General features: G+C 39.0%; 1 protein-coding gene across 1 annotated transcript; it reads left to right on the top strand.

The window, feature by feature from the left end:
* Window positions 1–1,029: 1,029 nt before the first annotated feature.
* Window positions 1,030–25,746, top strand: LOC111333473 (trafficking protein particle complex subunit 8). Its single transcript, XM_022939045.2, has 28 exons — window positions 1,030–1,339; window positions 3,052–3,234; window positions 3,537–3,626; window positions 4,630–4,801; window positions 6,566–6,722; window positions 7,333–7,782; window positions 8,577–8,683; window positions 9,631–9,781; window positions 10,551–10,648; window positions 11,241–11,346; window positions 11,620–11,751; window positions 11,935–12,006; window positions 12,981–13,133; window positions 14,693–15,092; window positions 15,434–15,552; window positions 15,745–15,819; window positions 16,121–16,399; window positions 16,958–17,292; window positions 17,714–17,812; window positions 18,586–18,640; window positions 19,141–19,237; window positions 19,638–19,703; window positions 20,601–20,659; window positions 21,241–21,384; window positions 21,916–22,020; window positions 22,554–22,687; window positions 23,326–23,406; window positions 23,629–25,746. The coding sequence occupies exons 1-28, from the start codon at window positions 1,183–1,185 to the stop codon at window positions 23,966–23,968; spliced, it is 4,416 nt and encodes a 1,471-aa protein (XP_022794780.2). The 5' UTR covers window positions 1,030–1,182; the 3' UTR covers window positions 23,969–25,746.
* Window positions 25,747–26,727: the final 981 nt, after the last annotated feature.

Here is a 26,727-nt window from a genome sequence, read left to right as displayed (position 1 = left end):
CAAGATATTCATCTTTCTTCAAATAAAGCGAGCTAGTTGTATTGCCCGCCGTCTAGTTGACAGAATAATTTTATAAGGAATCATCGGGATAAAGTGTGATTGACAAATATTTGTAAAGTTCGAAGTTAGATGTATCAGTGTAAACAAACGAGCAATGTGCCAAATAACCAGCCCGGCACAGAGTTGGCAATATGACATACAGTAGGATAATTATGCATTCGACGCTCAGCTTGGAAATGAGAGAAAATTGAAATTTTTGTGACATTCTGTTTTCGTTGTGCACAAACAAGTGTTACTATGAGTCGAGCATTCCAAGTTATGTGACAGACAGGGCAATGTACAGAAAGGGAAAAAGCTGTATCGTATATCCAGAGGAGGGGGGAGGGGAGGGACAGAAGTCGTGGGGGGTGCGGGGCTTGAAAGAGGCTGTTGGCGGAAAAGAAATTCAGAAAGTGCGAGGATTTGTTTACCTTTAGAACGGTTCTGCGGGAGAGGAAGAGCAGTCATGGCAGGCGAAAAAATTTTTAAGCCTTTCCCCCTCCCTCTTCCCCCCCTTTCGCCAACCCTTCAAGTGTCCAAAAATGATGTCAGTTAAATTTCATATCTGCTTCAAGTTTCGTTGTGCAAACGTACAATCACAACATGGATTTTCCACTATCATTTTAGGATCTCCTGCTGAAGATTCGCAATAACTCGGAGAATTAAGTTTTTTGGAAAAATAAATGGCGACTAGCATTTGCATCAGTTCTCGTCTTGCACGCAAAAACTCCTGAAAGCACAGGGAAGTTCTAAACAGTTCATACAAACTGTCAAGCCCCATTTGTTAGTATATGTGTGATATATGATGAAAGCATTGAAATGAAACCATCAAGTCTGACTGTGTTGGCTGATTGCAGATCACTACTTTAGTTCCGGTAGAAGGGTAAATTTATACAATTTTCGCCTGTCGTTCTTTATCATCAGAGGTGTGCATTCTTCGCAGGCCTATTTCCCTTAGCCTCGCAATGCAGCATGGGCTTGATAATTTGCACGTGCGCAATGGTGGTATTGGATATCAACATGGCGGACGGAAGACGGGTTATCAAGATGGTTTCAACCTTTCGAAGACTTCTTCAAAATGCAGTAAAATCTTGATTTTACTTAAAGACCTTTTTGGTAACCTACGTAGACCTCTTATCTGCCATGGCTCAGTGCACGCAGAGCGCTTTCGAGTTTATACAGAACGCTTTTTGCCCTATGGTTGCCGTTATGTGCAGTGAAGATGCCCAGAAGGTCTGCGAGAAAAACAACTTGAGTTTTGTGGAAATGGTGCGTCCATTCTGCCATCTAACAAGTGAAGGTAATAGAACGAGGACAATTGTATGCTATACCTTATCAGGTTACTGTTCGTCGTAGCTGTTACAAATGTATGAGATGATACCTCAACTTTTTTCCGTTTCGATTAGATAGGATTATGGCAGGCGGGTGTACATTTACCTAGCGTAGACGGAAGCGGTTTAGTGATGAAAAGTTACATTATAAAAAATTCTATCGATCAGAAACAAGAAACGTATTCTTATTTTAATGACAAGTCCTACAATCTTTGATCGGTTAGAGTGCGATCTGATTGAGCAATGAAATCGCTTGTTAAACAACTAAATTAATACAAAAATATTAATTATAAATCTATTGATCTGTCAATTACAACAATGCTGTACAACAAGTTCAGCTGATAAGAATGTAAGCTTTTTGTATTGGGAAGAAAGTTATATGATTTAAATTTTTAATTTTTTTAAAAAGTGTATGTACTCACTAGAGGTTTTGGTAAAGGTAACAATACTTTATTTCAGAACAACATGCAAATACATAATTATTAAGAAAAAGGAAACCCAGTGGTTGGCCCTATATCAAGGGTCTCCTATTTATGTAAAAAATCTTACAGAACTAGTGAATAAAAATATAAAAAAGTCAAATAAGAAACAGCTAAATATCAATTATAAAATGACGATTCAATAAATATTCATATGTTTCTTCAATTTTGATTTAAAGAGTTTTATTGTTACAGTAGCAACACTGAATCCTCAATGTTTTCAAGGATGCTTAGAATGAGAATTTTGCAAGTCTTAGCCTTTGTAGATTTTTCTGATTGTCCTTGTTCAGCAAAAAGAATTTCTTTCAGAAAATAAATCTGCAAGGTAAAAAGCTGCAAAAATTTATGACCCTCAATCAATGTAACATGGCAGGAGAGGCAGCTGTCAAGAAATATATGGCTTGTTTTCACCACATTTGAACTAAGTGTACTGATGTTGTCCTCCATGTCTTTTGTTTTTGCCCCCTAAGCTTCTGTGCATGCTGTTTATAATCAAAATAGAGATTCACCTAAACGTTATCAGTAAGAACCAAAAATCTTCCTATCTGGCCAGACCCTATTCAGTTTTAAGAATTTTAGCTCTTTTGCTTTTGTCCCCCCAAGCCCCCATGCATGCTTTGTATGATCAAAATAGAGATTTGCCTATGCCTTATCAACAAGAGCCAAATATCTTGCTATCTGGCTGGACCCTATTCAGTTTATAAGTATTTTAACCCTGTAAGTTGTAAGATCCAAATAGGATTTCTCCTTCCTGACAGCTAGACAATTCCTTGCTAATAAGACTGGGACATTTCACTTAACAACAGCAAAACACTCTTGTTGATTAGCTTTTCTATTCTCCTAACCTGTTTGCAATATATCACATCAGAATGTTAAGGAGAAGTTACAAATCAATCACCTCTGGGGTTTAGTGGGTCAGCGTATGACTACCTTTTTTTTTGTGCCGGTGTCCCATCGCACCTTATGAAGGGTTTTCCAGCTTTTTACAGGTCCTTTAACACCCTTGCTTATGGGCATTACCTGTATATGTGTAATATTTTACTTTTAGCGCAGGGCATATTGGTAAGAAAGTAATATTTCTTAATTAATTATTGAATATTTAAATGGTTGATTTGTGATAATTTGATTCCCAAAGATGAACAAATGAATACATTTGCAGATTAGCGATAATCGTGTTTTTACTGATGTTTTTGTATATTTAGCGCATATCAGAGATCCGTCTGGTGTGATCCATCCTGTGAAAAACTGGCATATCCGACTGGTTGAAATGTCTGCCACTCACCCACCTCAGCACGTTGTGAACAAATTGTTGAGTGAAGTTGTATCACGGACACAGCCTCTTAACCCTGATCCCAGCTCTCTGTCTCCTGATGCTCAGGCAAGAGGTGAGCTTTACTCAAATATTTCACAATTGTTCTGCTAATTTTACTCCCATGGCCTGAAATTTTCAACAAGGGATGGTCATTCATTCCTTTCCAGTATATTTACAAGAATTTGGCAATGTACCTGAACGATCAATTTTTTATGTGAACAATATCTCTATTGTGACCTCATGCCTGCATATTTCATGGTACATTAAGACTACACTCATGAATAGATTACTGATCATTCTTGGGGGTTAGAGATGTTCTAGAATTATAGTTTTTGATAGAGTTGTGGGTATATTTGTATTATCTTTATCTGATAGGTTCCGCCCCTTGGTTTGAAGCCTTCCGTGACTGCTTTTTTCAGTTGGTGAAACCATCTGACCACGAGTTTATTAGACATTTTCTAGCCTGTATCCTTTCAAGGAAACATTTTTGTTATAGTCTCTGATATTGGCTCATGTGTTTATTACCAAGTTGGATTCTTGTCGCTGATGAATGCACAGTATATACAATTTGTTTTTTGTTTTGATAATCTGATTATGTTTGGTGGTCTTCTTTTTGAAATCTTTGACCATTACAGAATAAATATGACTGCAGAGTTAGTTGCCATGTTCTCTCAGCGTCTTCTATAGAGGGCTTTAAAAATTATTAAAAGCATATTTATCTTGTTTCCGTCTACAACTAATATAAGTGATAGTAAAAGTCCAATTTTTTTTCATACCTCAATGGAGGATAGAGATGAAAATGATTTTCTTTGAATTGCCACAAAAATGCGCTGATTGAAATAATTCTAATTTCTAGGGGGAATTATTTTCAGTCCATTAATTAAACAATAGAGTGTTTCTGTCAAGGAACTATCGGCTGATAGGTGCCCCGCGTAAATTTGATGTTCTTAAAACGAATGTTTGGCCAAGAAGCGAAGCTTCGAGGGCAAATATGCTAGTTTTAAGAACATCAAATTTCCAAGGGACAACTATCAGACCGATAGTTCCGAGACATAAACACTCTATTGTTTTTATTGTTCACCACTAAATTTTCTTCCACACCTACAGCTTGTCACAAATGTCAATAATTCACAACCATACATTGGCTAAATAATACGTTATACCTGTCAGAATTGAGAAGTCACTGTTTTCCGATCTGCCTAACTTCGCGGCCGTCAAACTATTCAAAACTTTTCACGGATGAGTACTATCAATCCAGGTATTTTCTGCGGACGGGCACTTTGGGCTGATAGTGTCTCTCTACAGGTGAACACTATTGCGTCACGTGATCGATTTAAACCAATAAGAACCGGAGAAAATTTAGTGGTGAACTATAACCTGTTGTAGTGTATAGTGTTTTTTGTATAATTATAATCATGATATCGATCCATTTACAAAGTCAATTCCTTAATTGTTTATGTTGTCAAAGGCCTGATAGTTGTTTCTTCTCACCATCCTGATCCTATGAATGCTTTTGCAACCATGAGCTCACAGCAAATAGAACAACAATCTGACCAACATGGCCATTTCAAGTGGTTTACCAACACCGTGTTTAAATACCATCTTTTGTTACATGATGTCAGTGTCGGTGAAGAGTCAAAGTAAGACCCTGTTACTCAGACTTTTCGTTTATTTTATTATAAATTATGGACATCTTATTATTTTGTTTAGATATCTTATTTGTGATTCTCCCTTCTAGTAGCAATACACTTCTTTGTAAATCATTCAGAGAATTTGTTGTTGTATCGTCGTTACTGAAATGTTTGTCCACACTAACACCATTTCACAGGATAGAGCAAATTTCAATTGAGTGTTGAAAGGAATCCAGGATTGACACTATCAATGTTGCTGATCAAAGCAGTATGCAGGGTGTTTGTCATCAATTAACTCTGTAACGGGCCTTGCTCACCATAGAGGTTTTGTGACTCAGTGGTAGAGCATTAAAATGCAGAATCCTTAGGTCTGAGGTTTGATTCCTCATGTAGACTTTTTTCTTTGTCCTATGCTTGTGACAAGATGAAAAACATCATTTTCTAATACAGGACTACCTCTATTTTGCTTTACTTTGGAACAAGATTGATGTAAAAAACTCTTGTTATTTCCTCAACTACAATCAGATTCAATACTAAAACCAATTGCAACTTGTTTAATTCCATTTTTTGGTGCTTAGTCAGTTCGTCTGCTTCTGCTATGAGGACTCATATCCACTGCTTGGGATTTTTAACCTTCCATCTGACTGGCTGTTGTGATTACTTTGGTCTTGGTTACATGACACTGAATTGAGAAGCACTATATTGTATTGATTTTGTAGGGAGAAGTTACTGGCTAGTTCTGATCATTTCAGTTGGTGCCATATAATTCAAACTAAATTCCATTGTTGATGATTCAGGGTTGTTGCTAAGCATTGGCTGCCAGCGAAATTTTCCGCCCAAAAAAGTGGCAATCACTGGCTGGATTTTTGGCTGGCGATTGCTTGGTAAAGCACAACAGGCACTTCTGAGGTTACGCACACAATTAATCAGCACCTTTGAGCCGCCTCACTTGAAATTTCAGCTGGTGGCATAATTTCTCAGCTATGACCCTGCATAGTGGATGATTTCTTTATTCTTGTTACCTATCTGTCAGAAAGTGGCTTAAAAAATAAGTAACTATTTATCTCCCAATATCCAATTGGTAATTCTCCCTACTGACTGCTATAAATTTCCTTTTAAATTAGAGAGGAGAATTTGGCGTTATGTCGATAGAGCATTGTAGCTGATTAACTTGTATTTCTTAGAAACTATTGGCTAAATAATATATTGTGTGTGCTAAAGGGTTAAAATTTTAAGGAAAACTTCATACTTGATATATATTGACCTCTGGGTTTGAAAGGGTTGAAGATATCAAATTTAGTGCAAATTAAACACAACGAATGTATGAAATTCATATATCTGAACTGCAGTTATAGAAACGTATTTGTGCACGATCCTCGCAGTAAAGAGCACTTAGTCTATTTAAACAATAGTGAAAATCAGACCTAATAAAATTCAGGCCTGTGTGGGATTCAAACCACTGACCTCTGCGATACTAGTGCAGCGCTCTACCAATTGAGCTAACAAGCCAACTGGGAGCAGCAAGCTGCTCCCAACCCGCAGCAACCGGCTCAGTGGTTTGGATCCCGTACAGGCCTGAATTTTTTCAGGTCTGATTTTCACTATTGCATAAATAGTGCTCTTTACTGCGAGGATCATGCACAAATACATTAACGCAAATTGGCTTTTAAATCAGCATTTCAAAGCTGAGCACTCCATATTTTGTAAGACAAGAGCCTTAAGGAGCCGTCTTGGGTAATAAGTTATGTAGTGTTGTCTTTTGATGTTTTAAAGGGCGGAAGCAATTTACCAGAGTATGAAGTCTGTGTATGGAATACATGCCTGCCACATGTTACAGATAAACTCTGTCAGCAATACTGGTTCCAATCCTCTTCCAAATCTTCCTGATCCATGGAGTCAATTTATAATTCCAACTAGTGAAGACACATTGGTGAGCCTTTACATGTTCTGTTTCAGGGACTGTCTGGGTGACATGTTTTTTTACACAGTTTTTCATTGCAAGTGGGAAATCTGGGTGTAAGAGGACAGTCCAAGAACAAGTATTTTGATTTCACTCTCAAAATGTAAAACATACAATATAGTAAAAACTAAAAGGAAGAGAAAAAAAAACAATGATGAATCCAATCCTTACTGGGCTTAAAATGCACTGCTTGGTTGACATACTAAAGGAAACTAAAATGCATGTCCAAGAATGTTGACTTATTATGTGATGTAACAAAAAAGAATTGTAATGAAAATATGCCAAAGCAAGCTGTTGCTTAGATGAAGTTCAGGTCAAGGGACTGATTCCACTGGCAATTTCTTTGTACAGTGAAGTCTTTTTGAGATATTTTTCCATTTAACCCTTGTGATTCAATGCTAATGCAGAATGTAATTCCAGTAACATACTTGTGGCATCATATGGTAGCAACTCGTTTCACCTTTTTTTAATAACTTGTTATGGTAAACAATTAATTATCCTAAAGTAATTAATGCTAAGTGTGTGGCATACATGTAGATCCCCTACTGTAAGTTGCTAACAGAGATGTGATTTCCCCCAGGACTGGGATGATGATGAAGTAGATGCCAGTGCTCAATCTGTTGAAGATGACCCTGAGAATTGTGCCGTTGATGAAAACTTTGATCCCGAGGCAGCAGTCCATGAGCAGACTGATGGGGGACGGGTCCGCAGCAGCTCAGGACCAATTCTGATTGGTCCTTTGACATTTGATGACGACACTGAGCTTGAGGATGACTTGGAGAATGAAAAACTATCAAAACATCTTCCCGGCAAACCGAATGAGAAACATCATCATCATCTTGCCAGTCATTACCGCTACTTTTCCAGTCGGCAATTCTCCAGTGGAACAAGAGGGGCAACGGCTCAAAGAAATCATGGATTGTGCTTGAGTCTGAGTGATCATGACAGGATCAAGATATTCATTCATGAGTTGGGCTACAGAGGACTTCTCCAATACATTGAGAAACTGATGAGATATCTGAATGAACAGGTATCATAATATTATTATTAATAATTCTCTAGCATAACTTCTGTAATGGCTGAGCTGTTATCTACATGCACCTCTCTAATCCCTCAAACCCCTGGAGTAACCATCATCTTATTTCTTTTTACACAATTTCTGAATCAAGCATAATTATGGGAAAACAGGAAATGACCATCAACTGAAGAAGCTCTTGATTCAGGGCTCAACTCTAACTTTTCAACTTACTAGCTAAGTGGCTAGTGCTAACTTAGATGTTGCAACAATTTCAGTTTGTTTACTAGCCAAACTGGCTGGTAGAAATCGAAAACCAAAACTGAATTTTTACTAGTCTGTGGTTAGCTGGTTACCATTAGTGTCAAGCCCTGTTGATTGCAAAACAAATTCTTGTTGATATCATAGGAAAATTAATTCATTGAGAACAGTATGAGAATATGTGTGCTGATATTAGGGTTCACCTTCACTTTCATCATTGAGTAATACTAATGGTTAAAAAAAAAATCATTGAATAACACCACTTGTTTCCTTCTGGATTCTCCAGTGGGCTAAGCAGAAATTTTGTCTTTTTTTTGTCTGGTGCGACATTCTTAATTTCATCAAGGTTAGGTATTTTTGGTCATCAGTATTTTCTTATTTTGTATTCAAATAGAATTATGGTACAAACCGATAGTACCTTAACAGGTAGGAAATGCATGAAAAACAGATCTTTTTCACTATTTGTCATTCCCTTGTTTTCAAGTGAACAATAATATCTCTTCATCAGAGTTTTCTAATTATTAGAACTTTCTGTTCCATCTGATCAGATTGTCTCGCGTAAAGGTCTTCATCGCTCAATCTTCAGTGCTACAAAAAAGTGGTTTGGTGGTGGAAAACCAGCTGGAATGGCATCTGGGTTGGTTCCAGGAATCATGTAAGCAATTCTGTACATGTATGCATGAGCAACATGCAGTCAAATCTTGCTCAGTGAAACCCTGATCTGTTTTGAAGAGGAACTGATTAAATCCTCTACCAAAACCATCCTGCAGCTGTGGGTGTACAATGAGTGACTGTTTAGATCATCAAGTTTTCTTCCTCTGTGCTATTTTTAGATCCCACAGGGATCAACAAATGCTTTTCATTCCACTAATTTATTCTTGGTTTTCTTGTTGCCATGTTCCCACCAATAATGTAGCTCCATTTTCTCCCTTTAAAAGCACACACAACCCACAATTGCTCTATTCACTCCGACGAAGGGCTAATGCTCGAAACGTCAGCTTTTGTAATCGTTACAGTGGCCAATTTACTATTTCAACTTTGTTGATATATCCAAATTATTTTAGAAGACTTGTGTTACACTGTAGCTGGAGGGCCACAGGGTGACCGGGTTAATTTCTGTGGTGTTATCTATTAAGCATATTGTATTGTCATGTTTTTGTTTGTGAACTCACAATTTGTAAGTTCCTCCCAGGATGTCTTTTCTACCCCATTTTCTGCCTTTAAAAGCACACACAACCCACAATTCCTCTATTTGCTCCGATGAAGGGCTAACGCTCGAAACGTCAGCTTTTGTAATCGTTACGGTGGCTAATTTACCATTTCAACTTTGTTGATATATCCAAATTATTTTTAGAAGACATGTGTTACACTGTAGCTGGAGGGCCACAGGGTAACCAGGTTAAGTTCTGTGGTGGTATCTATTGAGCATATTGTATTGTAATGTTTTTGTTTGTGAACTCACAATTTGTAAATTCCTCCCAGGATGTCTTTTCTACCCCTTTTCAACCTAGGGCAATAGGACTTTCCATTTTTCTGAGAACATGTGATGATTGCCATGATGTTATTTCAAGTTCTACTATGCATCTCCATTTAATCTTTCAGATACAGTGATGATTCTCCAGAATTGTACCAACGCAAGCTGGGTGATTTGGCATTTTTGGTCCAAAACTATGAACTTGCATACAACAGTTACCACACAGCGAAGAGGGACTTCAACAATGAACATGCTTGGTTTTATTTTGCAGGAGCATTGGTACGTAGAATCAAGTGCTATAGTAATCAGTACAATAGAAGCAGAGGAGAGAAAAAATGATGGAAGTTTGTTTCAGGTTGTGTGACATTACCCAAGTCGTGTCAATTTGGAACTGTATTCTTGATGTTTTGAGACAGCTCCCAAAATATAGTTTCAAGAAAAAAATAACCGAATCTTTACTTCAAATCCTTCTAAACTGGGATTCTTATCCTGATGTTGATACATTAATAAACGAAATGGCAAGAAACTAGATTTCATTAAAATAAAGAGTATTTTGAGCTTTTCCTGTTTTTAATTATGTGCTTATGGCTTCGTAATTAGTATACCTATATTTTTGTATTCACTTTTGTAATTGACATCTGTACCTTTGTAATTATTATTTATTTTTTGTCATTAGAATAATATTATATTAATATGTAATTGACACGTTTCTCATACTACCTGCCTCGATTAGCTTTGCTATATTGTAGGCAGTTTTAATTTATAAGTTAAATTGTGATTAGAGATAAAGATGTTGTTGTTGTTGTCGTTGTTGTTGTTGTGCACTGTCTGCCTTTTCACTCCTCTGCTACCATCTTGTCATTTGACTAACTGATTATCAGGAACAGGCAAGCGTGCTGCTATCTTTATGTTCTCCTAACAAGTGAAATTCCTTACAGACTTATTTCTGCAGCTAATAAACTCATCACTGATAATAAAATGTACAGTTTTGCAGTAGTATTTGCCTGCACAATGTAATTTTATGGAATTTTGTAATAATTCTATTTAGGAAATGGCAGCCATCTCAGCTTTTATGGCATCAAATAATCGTCCTTTTCCAACACACTACATGGAAACATCAATCACCACATACCTCAATGCATGCAGGTATGTGTTTTGCTCTTCAAAACTGGTTTAATTCCTTGACTGGATAGATTAAATGAAAAACCCTCTTAGTTTGATTACTAGAAATCACTATCCAGGGATAGACTACAAGCAGTCCCTCCTTTTTGCGAAGTCCGTCGCACAAGCGGAAAAAAAAAACAGTATAAAACAATGGATGTTAGTGGGCAGACTTTGTTAAAAAGGAGGGACTCCTGCAGTGGATGGCATGTGCTGGTTAACAATTTATTCAATGTATAATTTTATTTATTCTTTGAGCAACTGGGGCAAAACTCTTTGTTTGTAAGTTCTATAGAAAGGCTTGAAACTGAACAAATTTTACTTCCTAGAGAAAGTGTGAATGTATCTCATTATACAGTATGTCGATTCTTACATGTGAGTTCATTATTTGTTCTCCTGTGAGAACTGACGGAAGGAAGAGAAGTACAGAACTCTTTATGTTTCTGTTACTTGCACCGTGTATTTAAAAGAACCTGTTTGTACACTCTCTGTTTCCCTTTATCTGCCAAGGAACGCACCACAGAAAAAAATTAATTCAATTCTATTATTTAATTTGATTTTACTTGTCATTCTGTAGACAGCACCAGTTTGCTATTAGAGCCACCCTCCTTAGTGCTGAAACTCTCAAGGCACGAAATATTTACCTTGATGCCGCCATGCAGTTCATGCGAATGACTGCTGAGGTAAAAGAAAAATACGTATTAAAACGCTTTGCTGCAGTCATAAATTATTGCATTGTCAGACTATTAGCATTAATATAACAGTTACAGCTGTAGAGTAAATGCAGCTAAATGACCTTGGCTTACGAGATATAACGTTCTTAACCAGCTTTGGTTTTGTCGCCCAAAAAAGGTGAAATGACTTTTCGGTCACTCGAGGAATTGAAACGCTTATGCTTTGATCCCTACCTGTCTTTGTTCCATGAACTTTTCCCTTATATTTTTGTTTCCTTTTAGGATTCTGATCTTTTGTGTGCTCTGTTTTTGGAGCAAGCAGCACATTGTTTTCTTCACAGCAACCCACCCATGATTCGCAAGTATGCTTTCAACATGATCTTGGCAGGTCATCGTTACAGCAAATCTGCGCAGGTACTCCTTTATACTCCTTCTTGCTTCGTGCTGATCGCTTGGCTCGAGTAGAAACTTAACCATATATTTGTCTTTCTTCTCATTACCTTCTCTGGTTTTTTTTTCCTTTTAATTATTTCTTTCTTGCTTAATTAAATAATTTAATCGATTCTTGTTATTTTTTTGTTTTCCTTGCCTTTTCAGAGAAAACACTCCTTGAGATGTTATCGGCAAGCTCTTTACATCTACAACGAAAAGTCATGGCACCTTGCTGAGGTTGGAAATAATTACGTCCAGTCAATGTGCTTTATGATAACTATCTACAATTTTTCTTTATTTTATTTATTGCTTTCACCATACTTACAATACTAAAAGGACTAAAATATACATATGAACAAGACACAGAAGAGAACGGAGGACAAGGGTGCGGGACGCACAACAGAGCGAGGCTCCAAATTAAGTGTAATTAAATTAATTACTCAGAGCCACTTTCAATTCAGTGTCAAAAATCATCTAAGATGGCTTTGGTTTTGCTTGCTTTGCTATGTGATTCTTACAGTAATCTTGCGCCACTTTCGCAATCAATTAGATTAAAAATAAAACACCAATCACGACTTACAGTTTCTTGCATTTTTTTCCGCACTAGAAGCTGTTTGCTAGAATTTACTTTGAGTTCCTATTGGTTGCCAATGAAGATTTTCTTTTATCTGGTGGCCCGCGTTCTGATTATTAGGGACCTTAAGCAAACCACGACGGCAACGGCAACGGCAACGATGACGTGGAAAAAAAAAGATCTAATTGACAGAACAGTAGCTCAGCACGTGCATTTTAAAACTCAGTACATTTCTTAGCCGTCCTTTGCAAAACGACAACGTGAATTCACCAAAATTTGCGTTGTCTGCGAACCAAAACCGCGACGGCAAATTATTTTAATTTTTCCATTTGGAACTCAACGCTACTTTTATACATTATGTTGAGGTAAGTTGTGGCGCCGTATGAGATGGTAAACACAAGCAGCCATTTTCGGAATTCTAATTAAAAGTAGAAATTTATCTCTTAATCGACGTCATCTTTGGCGTTGCCTTCCTGACTGCTTAAGGTCCCTTTTGGTTTTGGTTTTGGTTTTACAACACTCTAACGAAAGCGATCTTTTGGCTTATGACTTGTAAGAAGACAAGTGAGGAATAAAAGGGCCCTTATAGCACCTGAATTTGATCATTGAACAAAAATGTTGGAATTTACTTTTGCAGGATCACATCAACTTCACTATCGGTCGCCAGTCATTCCATCTGCGTTTGTTAGAGGATGCTCAATCATTTTTTAGACAACTTTTGGAGTACGAAAGCTCTCAAGCACCAGAACAACAGGCGTCCTACCTTAGAGAATTCCTCATCGTTTTCAAGGTACATGCATTTCTTAAGGTACAAATCAACCGTTTGCGAGAACGGTTGAAACCTTGAAATTTTGATTGCCGGCGTCGAGAACCCAATAGGAAGCTTGAGCAGGAGAGACTTCGGGGACGACGCCGCCGTCAGATTCCCGACGGCCTGGGTTTGACGTCGTCGCTCTCCCGCCAAGTGTTATTTGTTAAGCAAGCACGGATGCTGTTTTGCCAGGACGCGGCCATCCTCTGTTCCTGATATACTTTTGTTTCTGCTCCGATTATGGCTAGTTTTAAAGAGTTTTGTCAGACCCTTCTTCTCTACTACGATGCTGATCTTATTAGTGATGAGGATTTTATAATCTTGTACGACTCGTTTTCCTCACGAAATCCAGATTTTGCTTATGATTCGTACGATCGCTTTGACTTGGATAACATGAACGACGACGAATACATAGCCGAATTTAGAGTGAGGAAAAGGGATCTTCCAACATTGGCTCAAGTTCTTAGGATTCCACCGTCATTTCAACTTTCGCAGATAAATAATTTCCTAATAAGCTTACTTACGATTTGGGGGGAGGTTTGGTGCTCGTTGCATCCTTCTCCGTGGCCATTTCTGTCTTCAAAAAACTGTCTAGAAAAGGCACAAACTGCCCTTAAACTAAACTAAAAATGTAATTGAATATGGATTGAAATCGTGTGAACCACATAGAAAAGTTGAAAAAAACTACAAAAGCGTTGAAATCTCATAAATCACTCACATTTCACGACGCCGTCAAATACCTAAAACTCGCGTCGTCGCCGGAAGGAGGACGTCGTTTGTCGGGGGTATGTCATGCGCAATGGACCTAGTCCCAGTCTCAACTGCTCATTGACGGCGGCGTCGTCTTCAAAAGTCCTCCTGCTTAAGCTCCCTAATGACAGCCTGCTGCGGCCTGCGAAGATTGCAGCTTTCCATTAAGTTCTATAAATGTAATTATTAAAAACTAGATCATTGGATAATGCAATTCAAGACTTTTTATTGGCTTAGCCATTATGGTATATCAGCCAATATACCATAATCTACAAATATGGCAAGCGTACGTGTCAGCTTAAAATTAAAAAGGAGCTAAAAATTTAATAAAATTTAATAATTTAATTTAACGTTTTTAATAAAACAATTATTCCACTCGCGCTTGTTGGATATGAGATGATTATAGCCAACTCGGCGTTACGCGCCTCGTTGGCTATCTATCATCTCATATCCAACGCGCGCTTGTGGAATAATTGTTAAAGATAATTTGGTTTCATCAAGTCAGTTAGGAATGCAAATTGGCCACCGCAGGAGTTTCTAAAGAGTTTTCTATCTTGGAAACTGTTTACAGTGGCCAGTTTACATTGTCTACTCAGTTGATAAAACCAAATGATCTTGTACAACCCTCCACCAGCGCATTACCTTAGTTTCTTTAGAAATTTACCCCCTTTATTATATGTAAGGCAGTTGATCGAATGCTACAACTGCTTTTCGTTGTCGTATATGTATGCGTTTTTAAAGTGTCTAACATTCCTTCGTTTTTTCTCTTTTTCTGGCCTCTCTTTCAGCAATTAAAGGACATCAAAGTAAAGGAGAAGGCAGAAGTGAATAAGCTTCCTGTTTTACCTCTACCGTTAATTGACCAACATGCGACGAAAGTTATACCATGTTACCGACACAACAGTTTTCAAGGCACACAACCGGAAAGGACACTTGTGAACAGTGCACTAGAAACAAAGGACAACTTTTTTAATCAAACATTAATCAATAATAGCAACTGGACTTCTGTTGGACAAACTTCTTTTGATGATAAATTTAATCATACATTGGCTCAGAGGTGGATTAGACTCCAGGAAGAAGCGTACGAGAGTATTAACATGACCTCTTTGCCTCCTTCGTTTCGATGTCAAACACCATGTTTAAGCTCAAAGACTGATAACAGAACGAGGCCGCTCGGTGTTGTGAAAGGTACGTGCAGGGGTTTTTGCATCCCAGATCTGCTGAAATAAAGGAGGTTTCTCCTGAAAAAAATAACATTTTTACTTCCACCATTGAATTGAGTGAAATGATGATATTAACGGAGTTTAAAGATTCCACAGTGTGAACTGACATTTTAAAGATTGTCTTCAATTGTGCTAAAAATTCGACCTCGCAGGCCGCCATTTTGAATCGTACTTGGCAAACCTGGTCGCTTACCTTAAGCGTTACAGTTTCACTTCTCTATTTCCACCTCTTCGGGCGCAAAATTCCAGCCATATCCTTGTAGTTACTTTAGTCTTGAATGTGCTTTTATGATTTTATTATTCCAGAGACTATTGGAGTAGAAGTTGTTCTTAAAAATCCTCTCAAGATTCCATTAAACCTGACAAATCTTCTGTTATTATGGGAATTCACTCCGGAAGGTCACGAAGATAGCATCTCAAATGAGGTTAGCGATAACAAATCTGAAAGAGGTAACTTTGCAATCACTTCAAAACTAAAGAAAGTAGGGCAGGTTCTACAGGTTTCACGTGAGGTTGAAAGTTACGGATATCGGCACACGGTAAAAATGGAACCTCTTCGCGTCTGCCTTTAGTCTTACTACTAGCAAATTTATACTTACGTTAATGTTCTGTTGCAGTTTTCACCAAAGGAAGATTTGGTCAAAACGGAAGTAATAAAGAATTTTGATATCAGTGGAAATGAAACGAAAGCTGTAAGTAAAACAAAGCAAGATGAATCCAGTTATGCTTAGATAATCACTTGAGGTATCATGCTAAGATCATTATGCCTCTCTTGCTCCGTGAATTGTTTTGTGATAAAGCTAAGCCAAAGGGTCCTTCTTGTGAACGATGTCTAGAGACCCCATAGCAGACACTGGAAACCCAACCTTTATTTACTTGATTATGAAGAAATTTAAAGAGTTTTGGATTTGTTTAGCCCGGCGACTGAAGTCAAGTCTCGGCGTTTAAATAACGCGCCCATGGTGACTGAAAAAATGCGCTGTATCCCTACAGGCCCGTCTCACTGTCATTCCATGTCAGACGGGACGGCTTCATATCACAGCAATTAAGTACAGCTTGACAACTGCAGCCATCCATGGATCAGTTGATGAGAAAATCTCCGTCCCTCCTGGGGCAAACTCTGCTCTGCCAGACATCAGCATGCAAGGAAGGTTGGACTTTGATCAGAGAGGCCCTCGGCTGAATAACACCAAGGCAGAGAAGACGAGTGTGATCTATGGACCAGACTATCGTCTTCACTTGGATGTTGTGCCGCCAATGCCGTTACTTGAGGTAAAAACAACAACAACAACAACAACAACAACAACAACAACCCGCGCTTACACATGCATGACAATTTTCCTTCGTTAACTGTAAATCAGATGGGTTTTTTCTCATTTTTTTTTATTGTTTTAATGGATGGATCAGAGAAAATGCAAATCTTCAGCTTTTTGTCACAGCCTTAAATACATCGCTTGAACTTACCTATGATTGGGTTTCTTCTTCCGTCCTATTGTACGATAAGTATACTAGGGGTTCAAAAACTTTTATCATAAGCGGCTGCCGATGGTGTGACAAGTGGTAGAGCAGTAAGACTAAACCCAAACACAAGAGCCTGTCCGCAGGCTCAATAAACGGCAATGTGAGGTGTAACATGCAGCAGTAGACCGCCGCTGATCGGCTTTAACTGAAACCGCCGTGGATATGTAGTGTAATGATCACTGAGAGCATGCGAAGCTCGAGTTTCAAAATTATGTTTTGACATTTGCACAATCGTGCTACCCTTGTGTAATAGAATCGTTTCAAAACTTTTTAAGAGTATTTTGATGGGATGACTTCTTTTATCATCAGGTTCGGTTCTCGGGATTTTCTAACAAACTACTTTGTAACGAAGTGGTCCAAACCATGGCAGAGTTCATCAACTGTAGTGAGTGTCACCTTGAAAAACTCTACATCGCCACACCCAACCCTGAATTCTTCACCTTTGGAGACAGAGAACATGCAGTGGGCGGGGTGAATGTGAACCACGTCAGAAGAGTCTTTCAAGTTCCCATTGCTGGAGGTAGTCTTGCTCCTGGTTATACGACCAAGTTACCAGTTTGGATTCAAGGTCACAGCAAACCTGGCAGATTCAAACGAGAAATGTTGTTTTACTACCAGTCTGCAGGCATCAAATCTGCAATGAGGTAATGCGACGTGGCTAAGTGGTCCAGTTTTCAATCGAGTGTCGAAAGTACACGTAATGCGATTTGTGAAGGCTCCTCTTGACTTCGCCTTTTGACTGGTCTACAAAATTCGTGCGACCTTCAGATGCAAAACTAAAACCATTCGCGAGACTCGGTCACTTGCCTTTTCCCGCGCTTTAGACAGTTTGCTTGTTTAAGGTTTCTATTGGTTCCTTATGCTATATTCCTTTGTTCTGATTGGCTGCTGTTAATACTTAGGTTTGGTTTGCGACACTGACTCAATCGAAATGAGTTCAATAATTTTTGTAAGATTGCAAAGGAAAAGATATACTTATTGTGGTGCTGGTATCAATATTTCACGCTTTTGCCTTTCATCGGTTGGGTCTGGTGATTATCGTTTATTTGAACCTTTATCTGGCAGTTATCGAGTGCTTCAGCATGCCTTTGACGTAACCACGAATAGCTCTGTTGCTGTACGCGCCACGGCAAGGCGGAACAGACACTCCGTTTTTCAACCAAGGTACGTTACTAACCGGATACTTGTTTAAGACAAAAGTGACGAATTTTTCGTCACTTCTCACTATGCAAAGCAGAGATGCGGTTAGAGGCTCTTTGTCATCAATATAGAAATGGTTAATGTGTCCAGAAGTTTTTGCGAGGCGCGAACGTAGGGCGGAAGTTCATCGTATGGTTAACCCTTTCTTTCCTAAGATCTCATTGGTGCCAAAGTAGGGCGGAAGTTCATCGTATGGTTAACCCTTTCTTTCCTAAGATCTCATTGGTGCGAACGTAGGGCGGAAGTTTATCGTATGGTTAACCCTTTCTTTCCCAAGATCTCATTGGTAGTTCTCCGTTCAGTCTGCCATACAGTTTTGATGTTGGTTCAGAGAATTTGGATCAAATAATAATAATCCCCTAATTGTTTTTTTTTTTTTTTTTTTTTTTTTTTTCTATATTCTCATCCCTTGTTCTCTTGATATTGTATCGATAATTTAAGGAGAAGTTATGTCTTGGTCACTCATGGGAGTTAAATGGTTAAGCCATATGTATACCAGCAAGTGCTCTTCTTATACAGTATATTTCGTGACAGGGTAGATTGACAGAAGTGAGTGAGTTGTTTTTTTCTGAGAAGTCTCCTCGTCCAAAATTTTGACTTGGCAGTGTAGGACAAGGAGACTTGTTATGGAAAAGATTTACTGGTGGGGATGACTGAACAATGACGCGTTTTTTTTTTTTTTTTTTTTTTTTTTTTCTAAATTGACTTAATTGGTATTTCATTTTTGTCTTTTGAAGTTCTGAAGATGAAAATCAGTTGGTTATTGCTCTGGATGTGGAAAGTCTTGTACAGGTCGGTGAACTTTGATTCTTCAAGTTATTAGTAGACCTTCAGGGTAAGTTATTTTTTGCATCTTAGGCCAAGCGTGCGGTCGATTTTCTCCGGAAGTTTTTCGTGTGGTTGCCGATGAAAATGCAAATGTAGAGTGTGGCCAATTGCTGCCATCTTCGCCGAAAAGGCTGGCCAAACAAGGATCTATCAGACGCCCAAAGAATTGCATTGCAAATTCGTCGGAAATTCTTTGTCTAGACTGTGTTCAGGACGGTTATACGACCGTAATGCGACTCTACTTTTTAATTACCCATTGCTACTCTATTTGCTTTCTTTTTTTTTTCTTTTTTTTTTTTTGATCACCCGGTTGGCGTTGAGTTTTTCCTTTTTTTCATCGTGTACGGGGACAAAGCGAACAGTTTCCCTCGGGGGTAGCCAATTACTAAGCAGGGTTCGCCCGCGGAGCTAGCCTCATAATCGCCATACATAACCAAGTATCTCCTTGCTTGTAATCTTAACAGGGTGAAGTAGCAAGAAAACACACGGAATTCTCTGTGGTTCAAGTATCTTGTGCAAGCAGGAAATGGACTCTGGAACCCCTCAGCCACCACAATGCTGGTAACCAAACTATTCTTGACATGTCTAGTTGTTTGAGTTGCATCTTAATTCTTTAAAAGCAGAGTTTCGTTGGTAATTTTTCTCCTGACAAGAGCGGCGCTTGTTAAAAGATCTGACGAGTTATTCATACCAACGAGGTAAATTCTGTTGTCGCAAGTTGTCTTGCATGAACTAAATATCTTCTTGGATGACAAGTGCTTTTATGAAGAAAACTTTCCAGCGAAAATACAGCTTCAGTCAAGCTGGTCGTTTTAATTTTGTTAATAATCTCTATTCTTCCCTGTCGACCCGCGCTATTGCCCAAGTTTCATTGAACGTTATTGAACGTTATCTTCACGACGTAAATATTAAAACAATGATTTGTTTTGTTTTGTTTTTTTGTTTTTCTTCTTTTTATCAGAGGGTGCTATTAAACTACGATATGGCGAAACAGTGATTGTCCAGTTCAAAGCAACAAAGCACAGCGGTAAATACCAAGAATTATTGTCGAACGTTGCACGTCTGAATAGCTCTGTTGGAAAATAGCTCGCTTCAGTGCAATTTCCAATGAATGTCGAACTATTTACACCCGAACATCAGCATGCATATTCTCCATACTGTTCTCTATACATTTCCTAAGGTGCTGACAAGGAGAATTTGTTAAACAGTAAAGAACGTCTTTCGTTGGTGACCATTCCCTATATTCTTGTAACCTTAATGTGTGATTCAGGGGTGATATTGTAAGGAGAAATTAGATACAGGTCACCCTCAGGAGTCAAAGGGCTTAAGTAAACCGGGATGCATTGCCTTTGCTCTGTTACAACGCTCTCTGATTTTACTCGCGCTTCCTTGTTGGCCAATCAGATGAAGAGCTTTGTTGCAATCAATCGCTACTTGGTTCCTCGGGTTTTTCTGCTCCTTTTATTCTGCAATTGCATGGTAATTAGTTAAGATGGACGGCAAATTTTGAGCTCGGTCATTAAATACAAAAAAAATATTTTTTTCTTGTTGCCATGGGCGCGGAACAAAGCAAAAATCTGAGTTTTCGAGAGGAAATGGATCCCAGACCTTCAGAATCCGTGCCCCGATGCTCGACCACTGAGTTATAGAGAGGTTCACATCTGACAAACGTCTTGCTTACTGTTAGGGTCGGAATTTTCGAAAGCGTTGTGTTAGTAAATAGATAATACATGGTCAATAACAGTAGCCTAACTTTCTTTGAGCTGCATTCATGACTAGACGGGTGACATTTTTCTTCCGAAAACAGGCATTCGTCATTCAACAGCTCCCCGCGCACGGTTTTTTAACTGATCAAATGATATTCTTCGGTTATGGTTCTATTTTTTATTGTCTCAGTGTTTGTCTTGTGTTTTGTTCTCTTCAGGTGCTTCGGATTCTTCAGAGAAACTCCATTTCAGCCACGTTTGCTTCGTTGAAAATGAGGTAGGAGAGATGAACTGAACAAAGTATTGAAAGACAGAAGAAAAAACGAACGACATTTCAAAAGAAAGAAAAGGACGAAAGAAAGGCAAAACAAGATACTTGTGTAAAACATTTCTAGACTTGTCTATCCCGAGCGACCTTTACGCTTGGTTTTTGATCCTTATAGAACGGCAAAATGTGCTATTTAATCTACATTTGCCACCATTATCTTAGCACATTTTTTTTTATCTTATAGTGCTCAGCAGTGACTTCTATGCAAGTTTTTTTTTCTGATATCTTGTCCTGCAAATCGGTAACGAAGAAGAGGAACACTTGTCGGGGTGTTGTCATGATTTGAAACCAAATGCCTCTGACTAATATTAGAAAAAAAGTAATCGCGGCCGAATTGGGAATTATTGATCAGATCATGGGGGCTCAAGGGTTACTCTGTAGTGAGTTTGAAACCCTCAAGAAAACCATATATATCAGCTAATGGTGTATTCGTCTAAGCGTGCTTTCGTTGTCATGTATTTAGTCACATTAAAACCCTGCCTCCACGCGATATTTTATATGACTAACGTTTAGCTTTCGTCAATTTGCAGATTGCTGCCTCGTCTTCTCCAGCCGTTGACTTTTTCTTCAGATCAGATGCCTGGGAAGAACAGAAACAATTCGCCAAAAAACTTGATTCTGCGAGTGTTGACGACACTTCACAAGTGGATATTGGTTTGATTGTGTTCTGGCAGGTGAGGCCTGGTGCAATTTTTGTAGCGCGAATGGACCGCTAGTAATACTACTCTATTGATGAGGAATTCTGTTGTATGGCAGCCTTTCTAACCCCCCTGCCAGCTTTTCCTCACTATTTTCCGATGCCTTGGTATACTCGTAACGAACAGTTAATCAAATACTTGCGGGCGAAGAGAGGAACGGAGAGATTTTTCACGCAAGGACACTATAAATGATCAGGCGTTTTGATAGAAGGCCAAGCGCAGGTGATTTACAAATGTTTCTGTTTTTTAACTAATTAACACATAACGAGTGCGACATCAGACACAGCCAAACTGAACCTTGTGTCGACACCATCACTTAAGAAGGGCTCAGTTCATTTTCTTCTCTACACTGTGTCCGATCTCACATTGCAGTGTTGCTGGAGAAGAAGTTTACTTACTGTTCAGCCTAGCTGGCACAGGCTCTGTTTTAGAGATGATTGGAATGAAAATGACGCGTTGGAGTATCATAATTCACTCTTGCTGTTTTTGATAATTTCTATTTCCTAGACTTCATATCTAGACAAGGGCTTTCAACAGCAAATTGTCAAGGGCCAAAGTCACGTGAATATCAACAGATTGGCGGAAACAGTGTCAGCTGTCACAAAACCACTGGTAAGGGTGCTGGTGTTCCTTCCTCTTCCCTTCTGTTTTGTTCTTTTATCTCCCGTTCTTTCTCTTTACCCATCTATTTGTCTCCTTTACGTTTCAAATCTACATGACGGCGAAATACGAGATACAAAACCTCATTTTAACGCACAACATTGTTTCGTTGCAAACGAAAACGAGGAACAAAGCCAAATTTGTTGCTCAAAGTAGACCCGTGCTCTACTTTTCGTTAAAACGCTCTTCAACCCGCAACAAATGTTTTTGTTGCGCGACAAGTTGATCACGCAAGGTAAAAAACGAGAAACATCGACCCAAAACTTGTAACAAAACAATGTTGCACGACCAGTTGAGGGATTTTTGTATCTCGTATATCGCCGCCTTTCGTAAGGGTCACGGCCATAATTTTCTCTTTTTAGTATTATTCACACCACTCACCTTTTTATCTTCTTTCTTCTCTAATCTGCCGTCAGCGATGTAATAATAATCGTCTATTTTTTGATATCCATGGCGGTTTCTAACGTGTTCTTGTGCTCATTCAGGTACCGCCGTTCAATTCCTCCTCCCTTCAAACGACGTCACCTTGTGACACGGACAGCGTTAGTAACTCAGAACTACTTGTCAAGTACTCCTTGCGGCATCCTGCATCACTCGAAGTCGATTTTTCCTCCAGCAGGTAAGGGGTATTCCATGTTAGGAGCTTCATATTCGTTTGAATTGGCGACGCCTTCGAGCGATCTTGGCCAGTCTTCACATCCTCTTTAATTGGAGACACCTTCGTGCGATCCTCGCCAGTCTGTGATGACCTTCAATTGTCTTCAATTGTCCGACCATATTCGGATTCCGCGACGAGGAATCAGGAAATCGTTGCCTGCATCATATTCTGTGCACTTTCCTTCCATTCTTTGACACTGGAGTATAAGAAAATATCACTATTTTAACGGATCAGTTGATGGTACTTTTGAGAAAAATCTCGATTAAAACAAATTGGACTTGCGCTTCAGTCGCGGTCGTCCAACTTGTGTACTTGTGCATCACTCGCATGACTAGTGAACGAATTGGAATCGACACGGTCCCATCACCATTACTGCGGAAATCGTGCTCTTCTCATCCGCAAACATTTGTTATCGGGTAACTTGATCCAGCATATAAGGATATATGCGGAGGGTAAAGCAGAGAATAGAGGAGAATGACTCGATTATCAAGACAGAGGTAAAACACGAAAGCGTAGCAAAATTGGCAGAATCTTTCATTCGTTAGGTCTTTCAGCCAATGTCGTGGAACTTTTTTATTTATTTATTTATTTTTTCTCAGGCTGGCGCGTCTTGTGGTGGTGCTATCGTTACACAACTGTTGTTCAACAACCGTCCACGTGTTTGTGGAGCTAGTACCAAGGTTTGTTCAGTACGGTTTACTCACAATGGACCACTTTGAATCTGTTATGTTTTTCCAGTCTTTTTTTCATTTTAACAACAATGCAAGGGAAAGTAGTAATACTCCCAGTCGCTTTATGATATTACAACACAAAGTCCTCTATGATGGGCATGTTTTTGTTGTCGGCGGACTCTACGTCTACATCTACCCTCCACAAAAATTGTTTGATTTTTCTCCTCACAGTGTCGGAAACACTTCATCAGTATCAGAAGGTGAATCGAGCAATTCCACAAACAATACTGTTGCCTTCGACAAGGATACAGACTCTACATCATCTCCCAGCTCATTCACTTGGGTTGGACAGACATCGAGAAGATTTCAACTAGATCCGAACGGGACTTCGACGTTAAAATTCAACGCCCTGGTGTCGCTTCCCGGCGTCTATAACATGAACAATTTGCGCGTTCTTGCGAGAATTTCAGATGACTACGAACCTGGGGGGACCTTGATTCTCCAGAAGCCGTGTCCGCCGAGCTTTATAGTCGTGGAAAATATTTTTAGCAATCCTAAGGACATAGGTTAACTTCTAAAACTTGTCTTTGAAATTCAGTATTATTTTAGGATACATTCAGTATGCTTCTAATCGCCAGAATTTCCGGGCAATGTGTTCTGGAAGAACAGTGTAACAGTGAAACTGTAAATAGCTCGTAGGAAAGGAGAGAGAGGAAGATGTTAATCGATCAAAGAGACAATAGATAGGTATCATTTCGTATGAATCCAAGTTCGAAATACAGTTTGAAATATTAGTTCGTGTTTCTTTATAGTTTTGATGACATAATACAGTACCGCGAGAGATATATTTTTAAAAAACAATAACGGTTAACGGCAACTCAGTGGGAACATTTACCTTATGCAAAGGTCATTAGGCCTTAATGAACCTTACATAACTAATTGACAAGGATGCTGCCCATATAAGGGTCACTCATTTGGAAACCTGGGTACAAAAGTCGCGGTTTCTATGACAGTAATTGCTGAGAAATTTTAGGTTTTTCAGTTTGACTTTTAGATGATAACGGCTGTTTCCACTCTGTCGAATATAACCGAATGTTCGCGCTATGATTTTGATAAGGGGTGGTAACACCTGGAGCTGATCCGCAAGTGATAATGCTTTGTTCACTGAACTGTTTTTCTGTCACGTTGTGACAGAATGTCGAAGGAAGAGGAGCACATTGTGTAATGAACGCATTTACTTTGTTGCAAAACAAATTGCGAAAGACGCGATGTGAGTTTATTGTTGAAAGGAATTTTCAACGTTAATTTTCTAGTCGTCGCTTATGTTTGTGTCTACGTTTGTCTGGCTTTCTATTCTAATTCTTGTGGTGCTTCTATTCTTACCGAAGGCGAGTGTTATTTGGCAAACACCACCTGCATTGCTTGTTAACACAATTTTGCCTTCTTCGTCTTCACCGTAAATTTCGGAAAATATAGGGTAAATAAATCATTATTGTAAAGGAAAGAGAATCGGGTATCTTTAATGAACCAAAATAACCTGAAATGGACTACAGAATTTTGCTTTGTGGATGACATATTTTCACCCCAGAGATACGAGCTCCTAAGCAATGTGTGTCCTTTTGTTATTCTTTTTGTGATTCTGATAAGAGCGATCGCTCCGTTTCTGCCACATGTTTGTAGTGTGTATTAACGCAAAAGAAGCGAATTTTCTTTATTCTCATTTGGTACTTAAAATGGGCACCAAACTTCGATTTTTGTTCGCTATCCCGCGAAACCTCGACGGCTTTTTTTCCAATCACGTGAACATCCAACCGTATGGAGATATTCTTGACACGTTTGCACAAATGAAAATAATGATTCATTTTTCCATATTTCTAACCCTTTTGGAAGCTGCTTAGAACAGAGCTAAAACTTGCGTTATCTGAAAACCTTGACAGACTGAACTTGATTAGAAATATTTGTACTCAAAGGTAAGATTGAGGGATACTGAGGCCCTTTCTGAAATGAATCCCGTTGGTTTTATTGTATTGATTTGTAATTTCAAACCATAATTGAAGTTTTCTTTTTGCGAACATAGTATACATACCGCCTTAACTTTAAAAGTAGAGCTGATGACATCACGAGAATGTAGACAACATAGGTTAGATAGTTCTTTTCTGGGTGGTGACGTAGCGTGATTTCGATCTCATCGACAAACACACTGCCTTTTGCACGCATGCGTAAATATCATATCCAACTCCTGCAAATTTGTGTTATGGTTGGTTTCTCTTCTTTATTAGTATCACTTGAATTTGAACGGAAATCGTGGTAGGTGGAAAAATTGATAACAAACTTACAAGAACAGCCTGAGTTCTTTGAATGGTTAGTGGCTTATCAGTTAGCAAGGCCGACAGTTTTAACGTCAAACAGTTTCTCTATTACACTTGGTTGTATCGTAGTAGTATAGGTGGTACCTTAAGCAGGAGATCGCCTCGTGAGCGAGAACAAGTCAGGGCGGAGGATAGTGCTCTTAAAATGTGTTTCAGTAAAATTCAACAACGGACACCGCAACTTTGAATCTTGCTTAACCTGGCCGCCCACCCGAGACGTGATAGAGTCACACCCTTTTTCCCATCTCTCACTCCCTTACGAGTGACTGCATGGCAACTTATTTCTTCTTACCGTATCACTGCTAAATTAAACATTGGGGTCATGAGAAAAAAAGAAATGATGGCCAACCAAATAAGCTCTTGGCTGTTTAAAGAATATTATCTACGACAGTAGATTAGACCAGGGCGTCTTCTCTGCCGCAAGTGTTCCTCTTAGAGAGCTCGTCTTGGACTTCACACCCTCAGGACTGTTTTGGACAGCTCAAAGGGACGGCTCCTTCTTCTAGACCCCGAAGGGTTTTATTCAAAGGCAATACGTAGCGTATGGCTAGTCCATTTTCTGGTTGCTCCGTCCGTTCCCATCGGGTATTTAGAATCTTCCACAAACATTTGCGACCTCTTGGTTAGTGGTTTCGTCGATCTCCACGACAGTACGTCTGCCTACTGATTTAACGGTGGAAGGGGTTAACTTACAACATACTATCACGAATTGTCAAAACTTAGGATGGAGATTGTTTCACCACAAGGTAACGCTAATTTGCATGCAATGCTATCATTTAGCTACGACACCCGCTACTTATGCTACATTCTTTTGGCTGAGAGAGAGCTGTTGATAAGATCAAGAATTAAGAAAGAGAAATTCCAAATGTCATCACTGACTCCACATATATAAAAGAGAATCTGAGCACCACGCACCTACCCCTCCCCTAACGTAGCAACACATTACTGAGAACACATGAAG

The sequence above is a fragment of the Stylophora pistillata genome, chromosome 3, assembly GCF_964205215.1.
Source record: "Stylophora pistillata chromosome 3, jaStyPist1.2, whole genome shotgun sequence".
Taxonomy (NCBI): domain Eukaryota; kingdom Metazoa; phylum Cnidaria; class Anthozoa; order Scleractinia; family Pocilloporidae; genus Stylophora; species Stylophora pistillata.
Note: the sequence above shows the minus strand (reverse complement) of the source record. Positions and strands in the feature narration are given on the sequence as shown.

Coding starts and splice junctions, on each gene's coding strand:
- LOC111333473 (XM_022939045.2), top strand. CDS start 1,183: ATGGCTCAGTGCACGCAGAGCGCTTTCGAGTTTATACAGAACGCTTTT. Junction 1,340..3,051: donor CTGCCATCTAACAAGTGAAG/GTAATAGAACGA, acceptor TTGTATATTTAG/CGCATATCAGAGATCCGTCT. Junction 22,688..23,325: donor GTCGATTTTTCCTCCAGCAG/GTAAGGGGTATT, acceptor ATTTTTTCTCAG/GCTGGCGCGTCTTGTGGTGG.